Source organism: Macrobrachium rosenbergii, chromosome 55 (genome assembly GCF_040412425.1).
Source record: "Macrobrachium rosenbergii isolate ZJJX-2024 chromosome 55, ASM4041242v1, whole genome shotgun sequence".
NCBI lineage: Eukaryota > Metazoa > Arthropoda > Malacostraca > Decapoda > Palaemonidae > Macrobrachium > Macrobrachium rosenbergii.
Genome location: NC_089795.1, coordinates 62,814,650 through 62,829,140, shown reverse-complemented (window position 1 = coordinate 62,829,140; position 14,491 = coordinate 62,814,650). Strand labels below are relative to the sequence as shown.

General features: G+C 33.0%; 1 protein-coding gene across 3 annotated transcripts in view; it reads right to left on the bottom strand.

Annotated features, from left to right (window-relative positions):
* Positions 1-802: 802 nt before the first annotated feature.
* Positions 803-14,491, bottom strand: part of LOC136835336 (uncharacterized) — a 54,861-nt gene continuing 41,172 nt past the window's right edge. For all 3 annotated transcript variants that reach the window (XM_067098699.1, XM_067098697.1, XM_067098698.1), the window contains one exon: positions 803-11,284. In XM_067098699.1, the coding sequence (XP_066954800.1) occupies positions 11,068-11,284 (217 nt within the window). In that variant the 3' untranslated portion in view covers positions 803-11,067. The remainder of the gene's footprint in view (positions 11,285-14,491) is intronic.

Sequence of the window (14,491 nt, the reverse complement as noted above, 5' to 3'; positions counted from 1 at the left end):
TTTTACCTGCATTTTTAAATGTTCCCAAGATGAGACATACCATCATCATCATTCACCGTGTTGATATCATCATTTACCACGCCTTTGTAAGCCTGATATTTTTTCAAGGAAACTTTGCATTTCCTCTCCTCTTTCACTATTGAACAAGGAACAACCTTGATAATTTTCCTATCTACTTCTTGCTGTCATCTCTAACCTATTTAGGTCTCATGATAACTTATTTGTACTGCAAATCACCAAAAGTATCACCAAGAAGCACAAGAAAGCTTAAGGGACTTGTGCACTGAAAAACAGCCAGCCAAGGGTAAACTGAGGGCTTTCCCCGTGTTTCATTTAGGAATCACACACAAAATGTGCCCAATTCCATACATGTTCTAGCCAGTCATCTTTGTCAGAGCTAAATGTATGAACACAGCCATTTTTTTTGCCAAGACAAAGTGTCTGAGGGCATTTCGAGTATAGAGATATAACTGTATTGCACACTAAAAAAAAATTATTTTTATGAATACGAAAGGGAAACAACTAAAGCTGAGCTACCTAAACCTTGGTTTCTTTTGCATTTTCAAAATTATATACAGTATTCCTACATTATTTTTTACAAATGTAAATAGTAACATCCATATTCTCCTTCCTGGTTTAGACACTCCTCTTCAATCTTTTTAAAAAATCTTAAATGATTTCCAATTATCCTTCCATTCACCATGAACATACAGTAATTAATAATTATTCAAAGCAAAAATAGGAAGCACCTCACTAAGGACATTACTCTGCCATTCTTATGGGGGTTAGTAAAACAACTACAAAAAGTAAAAAATATATATATATTTTTCTTTTATATTAAGTCAATTACGATCGAAGGTTATCCAGACGTTTAATTTACCTTTGTACAAGACTCACAGGGATTATGTATGAAAATTCTCAATTAAATTAGTACAGTATAAATACAGTATCTTGTCTTAATCAATAGGGTTGTCTTATCCAATACATTATTCAAGTATCAGTATACTAAGATTTCTTTCTGTATTGATCTTATGGAAATACCACTAACATAAATAAATATTAACCTATCATTATTAATCAATATACTTTATATATATATGTATCTATTTATATATATATATATATATATTTAAACAGCATAGATAGACATAAACACTTCAAGCTGAAATACTGTGGGTGGCTATCAATGTATAATATTCATGGGGCATTACTGGTGATTATCATTGGTCGATCTGTAAAACCACAACAATGACATTATTGATACCTTCCAAGATTAAAAGGGTATATACTACAGTAAACTGTAGGTCTAAAAATTGTTCTACAACAAAACTTGAGAACCCTTAAATTCTTATCAGGTATAACATTAGTTAATGTTTCCCTCCAACTGTACAGAAGTTACAAATTCTACTGACACTGCATGGGACTACAGTTCAAGGTTTTCTTGCACCAATATAGGATTATGTGAAACAGCAAAAGCAAACAACCAAATGTGTAAACTACAATAAACTAAAATGCTAAATGGAAAATCTAACTTTAAAAGTCAGCCTCCATGAACAGACCCATGACTGCATTATGAGGTAAACTGGTGTTATTAACACTAACAAAATGATGCACTGCAATGAAGCGCTGATGAGAAAAATTTTTAATCTAAAACTACCAAGACGACATTTAGAATGTACAACAATGAATGACCAAGTAAATATAGCATAAAATCAAAAGAAAACTTTCCTTCAGGAATACACTCAAAACCTTAAAACTACTGGTACTGAAACTCTTGTAGGCAAAGTGTTTAACTTAATACAGTACCATTACCATCAAACCAATTATTCATTCCTCATTGAAACCTACATTTCATTGACCTTTTTCTTAACATTAACACCTGATCTTGGGCTAAATCTATAATAAAAAATAAGAATGTCAATGTCTTGATGATTATTGCAACTGTACATTGAATAAGTTTCAAAATATATTCTACCATAACCACAAGGGACTTCAGTTCAAATTATTTTGGTGGTTACATCCATAAGAGTCAACTCAAACAAGATCCTGCTAAAGCTGTGAAAAATGAAAAATACAAGAGGGAAAACTAAACATTACAATCTCTTGGTATTGTTCTATGAAAATCCTAATCAAGACTTTATACATCTTTTCAAAAATCAAGCAAGACTTTCAAATTAAGGTTTCTTGCATGCAATCAATAAAATATGCAGCAATCATAATTACCTTCTTGGAAGCCTGCAGGCATCTTCTATCAAAATTGAAAAACTTGAATAAGCCAATTCACAAATGAAAGTTTATGAAAGCAAACTCCTGAGGATAACTCAATAACTGTTTTAAAATAACTTTATATGACAGGGTATCCAGAGAATATAAAACAAAGTTAATACTACAGCTGGAACAATCTGTAGAAGCTCTCAGATGTAACTTCATATTAGGTGCTTCTATAAACAAACTTTCACATAATTATAAAAATTGTTTCTTGGCCTGAAGACAAATGAAAAACTGAATTTTAATATCAGTTCAATTTCACATATGATAATCAACAGGAGCCTAATTATCTATAAAGGATTGAGCAAATTATGAAAAAAATCACAAAAACCTACAGATTAAAGCTGACATGAAAAATCATTAAGAGAAATAAATCTTATTTTTTTAATTGTTAAATAAACTTCATCATTCACCTTACCAAGTTTTGAAAACAACAGAAGAAAATCTAATACCTGCACTAACGACACTCATCTACCTCAAATAATCCTTCACTTATTTAAAAAGTTCTTGATGTCAACTGTTTTAATGTATCGTCAAAAAGTCACAAGAAATAGAAAGTATTCAAGTTATACTACATAACCCAACACGAAGTAACGCTGTCTACAATTAATTAATTACATGTATCCCATCCCAAATGGAAAATGACACAATTCCTCAATTATAACATACAAATTTTCAATCTACACCTAAACTATTCACAAACTATCAACATAAAACTCTAAGCATTCACTTCCTGTTTGTATTTGACTGCAGTGGTTACCTAAAAAATGACTCGATGAGATATATTCTGAAATTTTCATTGTAGTTAGCATTAAAAAGTAATTATCAGTTACTTCAAATTCTTCCACAAATTCTTTGGAAAAAGATAAGTTCGTTTGTACCTAAATGTGCATCCTTTTATTTCAGTTAAACCTACAACCTAAAACAAGAGGACAACTAAAACAAAAAAGAGACGGGTAAAATTACTATCCAGTTACATGTGGATAAGAACATAGACAGCTAAATGAAGAAAAAACAAGAAATGTGAGGGTGATCGCTATCAAGATTAAGACATGAAAATTTTGGGTATTTTTTAATGAATAAGGACCAGGACTGCTGATGGCATACTCGTAAATCTCTGAAAAAACTTCATTATGGTGGTTCTTGTGTACTTCTAAACATTATGGTAGGGATTTTTTTTCTTAAAGGAAAACATATAAATAGCATTAAATTGCTGTTCATCTAACCACTGATGAATAAATAATTTCCATTATATCATATCGAAAGTCATTTTATTTGTAACCAATTAGTCATTATATTACAAATTAAGTGATCATGAAAGCACCAAAAAAAAATTCTAATAAGTGACATTCCTTCTGTTTTATTTCCACTGTCACACTGGCCAGAATAATAGCTGTTTTTTTGTGTACAAAGCTTTACAAAGGTTTCAATACTATATGTAAGTTATGAATATCCCAATATACAAGTTTCTCAACTACACTTGTTTTACTTTTACTTTATTTTGTTTACTCACATTATGCTTTAATATATAAATTAATAAAATTATATGGCTTTCCTAATTAACTCTAAATCTACCTGGAAATGTTGCAAAAGACATGAAAGAATAATGTTGAGACACTAAAAAACCAGAAATAACCTAAGACATGGCTACTAATCCTATGAAATTTTAAGCATGAAAACTACAAAATACAATGTATGAATATTCAATTTGACTTGTTTACAACTTCTACTGTGGAGTAAAACAAGCTTCACATAATATACAATAAAAAAGAATATTCTGAGTGACCAAGTAGCCCAAAAAGTAATAACAAAGGATTTTAAGAAATCCATGAGCCCAGCTCTTCAAGCAAAACAATAACATTTTATTTCTATCAAGCAAACATGATAAAAGGAAATGATAACAACGTTCTAAACTAAACATGGCTATATAAATGAAAAACATGGATAGAAATACAGTATATTGCTAGTTCCATGAACATGAAATTGGTTGTTTTACTATTCTACATTCAATCAATTGCTATTTCACTCATGGTTTACAAGCATCATACAAAGGAAAAGTTGAAAAGTTATTACAAAACAAGGCTTTGAAAGCCTCCACCATCAAGCAGAGTCCAATTCTTTGCCAAAAGGATTAAGCCACCAATGGGAAGGCCTAGAAGTTTATGGATGACAAAAGATGAACACTCGGACCAGATAGGGATTCAAGCAGAATATGCAAACGGTAAACAAAAGTAGGGTACATCTGACAAAGGAAATACTAGATTTGGACACATTTATGATGAGATGTCACTGAAGTGAAATAATTTAAGCAGAAATATCAACTTACTAATTAGCTAATTCCACTCTGTTAAATGTCAAACAAAGATGATTCACCATTATATTTAAGAAATCCAATCTATCTCACCTCAGGATATCACTGTCCCATATATTAAAGAAGAAACTAACATTCCAACTTCACAAACACACCCAAAGAATTTCGTGGTCCAAAAGACCACAGACTGAGGCAAGGTAATTCAAAACATAATCATCTATATTATGTATCCATGGGTCAAACAAATGTGACAAATAAAATGATGCAATAAAATTACTTCAATGTAGCAATCTCTTTGGTGTGCAGTATGCCATATCCAATGATGGGTCTGATTTGTTTTCATTTGTTATCAGATTGTTTAATAAAATCATCCTTTTACTGAAGATAATGGGTTTCAGAGGATAGGACTGGCTAGTTTTGATCTGGCCATAGTAGCTGCAAGTTTGGTTGCTCTGTCATCACCTTCATTTCTCTTTCTATTCACATGGGCTGGGATCCAACATATTTAAACAAACCTTATACAGTTTGTGGAATTAAAACATTATTTATTGTACAATAGAATTTTCAAGAAGTTTTGTGCCTCTTCTGCAGGACTTCCCTAGCTACTGAAAATAACATATTTCTGTGGTAGCATATCTTTATAACCCCAAGTGCTGACTTTACTGAACCATATTTTGCTATGAAAACTGAGGTAATGACTATTAAGGAGATTTAATTTGTTTTACTAAGTCAAAGGATAGTATTGCAAATCTACACCTGATACAGATTTGGAATCATCCCTACAAATTCCAGTGTGGACCTTTGCACGTTCATGTTCCGTGTTGTTTATGAGTACATGCACAGCTTTCGGCCAAACCATACAGTACAAGTTTGGACATTACAGAATGCTGAAAACACCTCAGAAGGAAATTAATTTACACAGTGGTTTTTATCATCTAAAAGGTGCTGAATTTAAATCTTGATATTTCTAAAAACACTAAGCAGTTTGCATTCTGGGTCTATGTTTTATAAATTGATTTAGTAAGCACTTTAAAACTGTCCACAATAATTAATCCAGGCTGATATTTTCAGAAAAAATTCCTATGAAAGATATTTAAAATTGTAAATATTTTAAACTTTTATATATACTACAGTTACAAACATTTTTAAAATGATCTATTTTCATATGATGATATTTGCCAAAATAGAACCCTCAGATAGCATCTTCAAAACAAGATAGGCAAATCAATCTCCTCGTTTAGTCCAGGACTTAAATAAATAAGAGAATAGGATAATGAGCAAGACTTGGCCCTGAAGAAAGTGGCAGACTGCCCTTTTTGGAGGAATATGATATAAAACAGAAGTAAGAAGAAAATGCCACAGCTTATCAGTAGAGAAAATGAATGTTACCAAGATCAGGGTTCCTGTGAAAAGCAGTGGCCATCTATAATGGAACCTTTTCTCCATTAGCTCAATGTAACAGTAACTCTATTACTGTACTTATAGAAACATTACCTATAAAAATAGAGGCCATTTTTCAAGCTTATAATCAGAACAATGAAAAGATATTGTAATATGAAAAAATAATTACTAGTTTCATTCAAGACTTTCAAAATATTTATAAGGCAAGGAGACAAGGATTTAAAAATGCTCACATGACTGAGTTGACATATGAATGAAGATATCTGTAAAGTGTATACTATTCAGGTGGTGACAGATCAAGAAACAGATTAGGTCTGAAAATAAAAATATCATGACGAGATAAAATAATTGAGAACACCTCTAAGGATGGGGAATGAAGCAGATGATGCAGCACCACCAAACATACACAGTAAAGTAACTAGAGAGACATGTAGAAGCGAGCTTACTGAATGAAGCAAGAAACCCATAAACAGGAAGGTTGGCTGAAACAATCTCAAGTCAGACTGTGGATTACCTTCAAGAAATATCAAGTGGGACCATTAATGATTACTCAAAATAATTGCATCTTTAATGTGGCTTTATATGGTATATTTTGATGGCTGAGATATACTGTTTAAGAAGTTATGATATGTAAAAAGCCCAACAACATTCTGCAGTAATCAAAAGTGCTTCACTTACCAGACATTCCCATATTACCCACTTTGAAATTTCAATACACGTGTTTAAAATTACTTCAAATAAGTATTTCTTAACTTGGTCAACACTAAATATGACAATGAAATGCAAATAAAACTAAATTCATCTAACATGACTACATAAAGCTTCCCATTTAACAAATAAAAAATATTATCATAGTGAGACCACCATAACAAAACACATAACCATAATCTTCATAAAATGTCTAAGCCAACCAAATGGATATATAGATTATATCAGAGTGCTGGACAGGTCATTTGATATCTATTCCATGGCATACAAAAATATGGCTAATGCATCAACTTTTTCATAAAACCAGCAATGAAAAAGTTTGCTTATACTTCCACTCAAATACGGAAGAACATGATGGAACTCTGCTTGAGACAAAAGCTATCAATGCCTACATAAGTGTTTCATATTACATCATATAAAAGAAAGCTATTTCATTACTAAACATGCAATCCTGAGCATGCAAGCCTACAACTAACAAAGAAAATGTTGTTACAAACCAACCATGAGTCACATAGTACAAATCATGAGCTAAGAATAAGAAGCAATATTTTTCCATTTTTCTAATTTTTTACTTACAAAGTTGACTCAAGTGTTACTTCTCATGAATATACATGAAATGAATTCTGTGGGTTTCTGTGATGAATGAACTGTGACAGCAAGACTACAACACTAAATAAATAGCCTACAAACGGACTGCAAGGCACTCGCTAATTCATAAATATAACAAAGTATCTAAATAAAAATCCAGCAAAGAAAACAAAACTCTCACGTACTGGGATCAGAGTACAGCATAGTCATGAAAGCAAGGAAAAATTTTGATACTCTAGCACCCGGAACAAGATTTTAGTTTGAAAAGTTTTGTCACAAAAGTATCCTGATACTACTAACCTTACAACTGCTGAACCCTTTTGAATTAATTCACCATGAGTCACAAATTTTCTTGTGATTTATACAGAGTAATAATTGAGCATAATTCACTTATGTAGCTTTATTAGCATCTTATATCAAAATATTCGTGAAAAATTCATTAAAATGACCACAACAAAAGTTTTCCCTCTCTGTAGACATAATTTATATTCAAAAGTTATTTCAACCTACTCAATACCAAGATAGCAGAAGGGTGTTTATAAAATATCAACAAAATGTTACATCTCAAGATGTACCATACTGTCAATAATAGTACCAGTGGCATAAGGAGCCTACTTGAGTACTTGAGAAACATGTGGAGGGTTCAAGTCTTAGTACCTGAGTGAACCTTGGGAATGAGGATGTAATAAAAACAAAAATTTGATGAACCTCAGAAGAGATCGCTGCAACCCATGTTAAATAATATTTAGGGTACCACATACTGAGCATGGCTAACAAAGTTCATATAAGTAATGTATAAAAAGGAAAACATTATGGAAAATACATAATTAATTATGAGATGATTGTAAAATTTGCAACAAACTGAATTCACCATTCACCATCAATCTGTGATGTAAAAATGGTTTACTACAATGTCAATAAAAGCATTGTTGATCTGCTTAGTTAAAATTAAACTGGAGGTCCACCATAACTGGTGTTAAAACACTGTTGTTGCTGCATAATCACCCTACAGTAAATGGTAAGTTCTGCAGCAACAATTATTTTTCTCTGCTATTGGATTTCAACTTTTCATTTGAGTTCTAATTTCAAAAATATCTGCACCCTACTCTCATTTTAAAGTTCCTAATAGATATATCTCTATTAGACAAGAGTGGGTTTAAACAAGGAATGATGCCAGGCTGACTTGTACATGGTAATAAGAACCTACTAACTGATAAATAAATGTCAGTTTTTTTTATTTGTACAGTAGTTTACTTGAAACAAGCTTCTAGTACTGTAATGCTTTTATGAATCTGATATTTAGGCAACTATATCAAAATAAATCCTAATTCTTTACAACTTATAGACACCAATCTAACTCCACTGCTTTTAAGCAATGAACTCACACTTGCTAGGGGCAATACTGCTGGCCAAGCCTCTTTATTTTACTAATGGATTTGATCCTACTAATGTAAGTTAAGCTCATAATGTAATACAAGCCTGTCCACAACAAACTATGTCATGATTATACCCATGCCCAGCTTCCAGAAACTATTCTCAGCCCATCACTTCCATGTGCAGGAACACTGCTTGATACATATTTATGCTTTCTTAGGAGATTAGGGTTTTGTTCGATGTATGAAGGAGAGGACGAGAAACTTATTTTCAAGTGATTCTTGGTATGGCCAGTGCAAGTGGTGATGATGCAAGGTTTGAGTGCAACTATGATAACCAATACTATTAAATTCTACATTTGTTTCAACTATATAACTGCATCTTCACATTTTGGTTCATCATTAACAACTCATACAACCTACAGTACTTATAAACCTATTGGACAATACATTTATTTCTTAATCTGAGTGGTAATACAATTAAATCTTTGGATCAGCCTAAGAATAATGAATGAACATTCTATTTAGACTGCCTATTTTCAAGGATACTGCATGATATAATTAGTCTAACGTGTTTGTGTGCACGTGTAAAATCTTTCCATACTATATATATTAGTGACTTTGCTCTTTAATTGGAAAATTTATTGCTGTATAAGAAGGTAGAAAAGTGAGGACCAGTAAGATGATCCAGAAACTCAGGGAGAAAGGGCCGAGAGGAAGACTTGAACAAGATGAAAATTCAGGCAAAAGGTGCAAAGAAACATTGCATGTCTAACCCTATAAAGAGATGCTGGCTGTGGAAATGTTAATGATACATACCACTTAATTTCTTGCTTGTGTATATCTCGTGTTTATTTCTAGTTAACAAAGGTAAAGTAGCCATTATGAATTCCATAAACTTTTCTAGTGTAGGTCTAAGACTTGCTACATCTCATTCCAACTTTCCAACCCATTAAAGGCTACAGTATAATACTTTACTGCTATATTATGTTATTTTAACTTCATTTAAGCATTTTACTGGAACTTTTTATCTAGCTTCGAGCATATATCTGTTGAAAAGTTTGCTTTGAATTCCATTAATGTTACTATAAGACTGATATCACTCCTCTTACTTGTGAATTGACTTTATCATCTGCAACTAGTTCCCTACCTTTTATGAATATCTTCACATACTAAATTTCATTGCTCTTAAGTACTTTATGGCTTCATTTATAATGAACATCTTTTTAATTCCAAACTTAAAATTTGGTATATTATTTCAAAATTGAATAATAACTGTGTCTGGGTGCTATTATTTGGGACAATCTACACTGTTCAATCCTCATGATGTTATACTGTATACTTTGTTAAGGAGTTCACGTCAGGGACCTAAGGTACATAATTGTTTTATTGTTCTGGCCTTCAAAGAGTGTTTCTGAGACCAAGTACTTATCAGGAAAAGCTGACTCAATTTGTGCTGGAAGTAAATAAAAATCTGATAAAACAAAAAAAATGCAAAACACCCATTTCTCAAAAAAAAACAACAACTAAGAACTTTATGTAAAAGAAACAACGTTTTAGAGGTTACAAATTTCCTGAAGTCAATAAGGCAAGTATAACAATTAACTTGGGATAAGATCTTGCAGAGATATTTATTTCTTTAATCTTTCTTCAATATTTCTCTTGTGAACTATGGTACCATAACAGTGATGAAAGAAAAAAAATTCACAGGAATATAAATGAACAAAAATGTTAAATATCGAGCTTTTCCCAATTTTTATGTAATTATCTAATTCCATTCCAAAAATTCTAGTTAAATCCAATGTAATGACAAATAATGGAATGAACCTAACAAATAACCATACTGCTGTCAAAATCTGCAAGACTACCCTTCAATAAACACAGCATATGTTGGTCTTAAATAGGAAGATAATCTTTTAAAAAACTGAGACACCTAATGCTGCTCCAAGTGAAATTCAATTATTGAATGCAAAGATATAACAACCACATAAATGACCACCTAGTCATCTATTAAAACCAGATTTCAGAAGTCCTACTTGTAGGAATAAATGACAAGTAATGTACTTTTTCAAAAAAGACAAGTCCAAGAGAAGGAAATTTGCTGCTATGGTCAATTTTTTCTCTAATCCACTTCTATTTCATAGTAATGACAAGATAAAATAAGGACTGAGTTGGAAGCTGTTCCAATAAATAACTGATTAAATTACTACCTGGACTGACTAAGAAATTATTACAAATAACTGCTACTACTGTAGACAACTTTTTTACATGATCGATACAATAATGAAGTGATTTTGTTTACAGAAAAAAAGGCAAAATTACAATGACTTCAGGAACATACATCAATTTAATAATTCGGGTCCTATAATTTTTACCCTCCACAATAAAAAGCTTAGTTTGACACTAGTTTATAGTGCCCTATATCTGTAAAACAGCCTTAAGCATAACGAGTAAATGCTGTAGCTGACGTGAAGTTAAGTCAAGAAACTGTCGTCCATTGGGAGTTAAAAATACCTGGGCTAAATCATCAACAGTAAAAACCAAATTTGGACACGGCTGCTTTGCTTCAGCCCAGAAGTTTACGATTATTTGGCCTAATTCCTGCAGGGCTTGATGTGTGGGTTGATTTCCACATCTGAAATAAGTACGGCAACTCTTTTAATTTCAATACAGGGATTAAGAAGCATCTTCATTTTAATCTCAATCACTACTCTAAAAGTAAGAAATTCCAACTTCCAAGGAAAAATAGATTTAAAGTTGGCTTCCAGGGAGAAAGCAATTTGTACATTATGCTGTATATAAAATCAATGAAAAGTTAATCAGTTTGCTAAAAACATCTGAGCACTTGTACATTAAAACAAAACACATCATGTGAACTATAAGAGTGGAGAGACTTGATGATGACAATGATAATGAGGCTGGATAGATGTGCAGACTCTGACTCTGACATGATGTCTGCTGATGCTTTGTGTATGAGTACTGAAACTCAACATATTGTTAACACTTGCCACTCTGCCTCTGGGGGGAAAAAACCAAGAGGATGGAAAGGTTATACAAGTTGTGATAAAATATACAAGGCTTAGAATGATTTTTGTTCTAAAAACACAAAACTTGTATTTCACTCATACTAAGACAAAGTACAGAACACTTAAGTCAAGAGTCAAGTATTTAGTCAAGAGATAAGTATACTACATAGACACATTCTTGAACTAACATCAAAAATGTCAGAAAGGAATGTGAAGCAGGGGTACTCAGAGGACAGGCAATTTCAGTTAAACTGAGACTTGCATTTGTGTAAGTAAAGTTATCATAGAGCAGCTGTTTCATTACAAAAAGATGGCATTGGCGACCACACTGCGAACTCCCAGTATGAATTTTCTCATGATACTGATGCTGTATTCCTCTGCCCTAGTGTGGGCCTTCACTTCCAGGGGACAAACAGACTCGAGTACATGAAGCCAATTCCGTACAATGGCGGCTGTGCTGCTTCAACAGCAAGGAAGGACATTAACTTTTTAAAGCTGATATACCTCCACCATTCCTGGGGCAACCACAGTCTCTTTACTTGAAGAGCCATGTGGTGGGACTCCTGTCCTGGTCTGAAGTATTAATGAACACAAAGACTTCATGGATGTGCCCTTCCAACAACTCAAAAATTGCACTGAAGGAAACAGATACTGAAGTAGCAGAGGGGAACTAAATTCTCCTATTAAACCATGTGTCAGATAAAAGAGGAAGATGCTTCTCAAAGGAGACAGCCAAGGCTATTACTAAGTCATGCAGATCTTGGAGGGTGAGGTGAAAGGATAACTGACTCAATATATAATGCAATTACACAGAAGGCAACTTTCTTTTGTTTCTGAGAGCACACAAGTTGTCAGTCAGCCTTATGAAGTTTGAGATTTGTAGTTTTTATGATCTTGAATTGTGTGGACCTGTCTGAGGCTCTTCCATATAACCAAGGCAGTATGTCAGACTTTGCGGAGGTTTGCTCAGAGATCTTGAAGTACCTTAGAAGGGACCTTTCTTTAGTTCTCATGTGTCTTTCTAAGACCCCTCACAAGCCTATAGCCATGCTTTTGTACTTGGATGCTCGTCTGTGCAATGCAAATTCCCAAGTAATTTACCTCACCAAGGACTGGAAGCCAACAGGATTCTTCTTCACTATCCTCTTTGCAATTCTGCCACTCTACCACTATGCTACATGTATGGCAGACTGTCTGTATGCCCTAAGATAATGTTTTGGATGAATAACAAAAAGGCACACACTTTTCTTGAGTGGTTTCACCAGTGCTCAAGCAAAAAGTAAGGAAACGCTTTGCCAGAGATAGATAGTCTTTTAGTGTTTTGCTGACAGTGGACTGAGGCCATGGCTACCTGCAACCCAGGAGTTCAACACTGAAGCATTCAAAGGCATGCAATTTCTCCCCAAAATGTCTCTAATCCAGAATCTACATCAAGGGGTAGAAAGGATGTTTAATACCAGTGCATTCAGTATTCTATAAAAATTGTCTAGGCTACAGAAAATTACTCCAATAAAGAAGATATAATGAAGATGTAAAAGGATTATACAACTGCAGATGCTATAAATATCTCGTTTGGCTCATGTAATATGGTATCCATTATGGTATACACATTTGAAAAATGCAGTTTTGATACAAAGTGGAAATACTGTATTTAGCCAGACATTTTTCACTGCAAAAATTGCCAAACAACAATTGTCAAAGTGTAAATCTTAGAAGAACCACTTCAAAATGCAAGCAGCAGTCCCCATGATATTCTTTGAGTGACAGTGGCTGATGCCAACACATGCGAAGGCTCAGTTTGTAAGATAATACCCAATGAAATATAAAATAAAAAATAATGTAAATATACTATGCTGTACTGCATTTCACTGTACAGTAGTAAAAGCAACAGTATGTACATATGCATGGATAAAGCTAGTACAGCCAAAAGCAATGAAAGAACATTTTGTTTCAATGCATTAGCTGTCATAAATAGCTTTGTATTAGTAATGCTCCAATACTGTTTATTCTTACTTTGTATGGTCTCACATAATGTGTCCAATTTTAAAATCGATATACAATCAATAATACTGTAAATTATAAAATATTATAAGATGCAAATCAAGACTGTAATTACATGATATATTTTCAATAATATTGTACATTATTTGTGATGCACATCAAAAATGTAGTTGCAAAACCTATCTGTAGCCTAGTTCTGCTTAAATATCATTGCCAAGCTTTTTTGCCTTATTACTATAAATTACTGTTCCGCAGTTTTATAATAAGGTACTATAGAAAGTTGATAAAATAGAAAGATCTTGAAAAAGGCACTGCCATAAATATAGGAGAATCATTTAAGGGGAACAAGTCGTTCGTTAACGAGGGCCCACTAGCTAACTTTTATATAACCAAAACATTTATTAAAGGTTTTAATGTTAGGACAGGCTCTGTCTTTCCTTCGTCTGATGCTGCCATTATCTCTCACATCACCCCGCAAACACCATATAACAGCCGGGATTCCGAGAATGCCACCGCTAACGATGAATTACATACATAAGAATAGGAGGAAATGAGGAGATCAAGAAGGATAGCCACGCGAAATAAAAGTAGAGGAGAAGCAATCACCTAGTTGGATAGTTGACTGTCCTGCTTGTCGCATCGTCTGTTAGAGAAATACATCGTCGAGGTCGCCCAATGGTTCCATCCTTAAAACTGGAGCTTACATATTTACTTTTTGTATTGATGATTTCAGTTAGACTGAAGATGAACCCAGGACAGGGTTCAAAAGCTTTTGTAATGTTTTTATAAAATCAACATAATTCACCACTGAATAT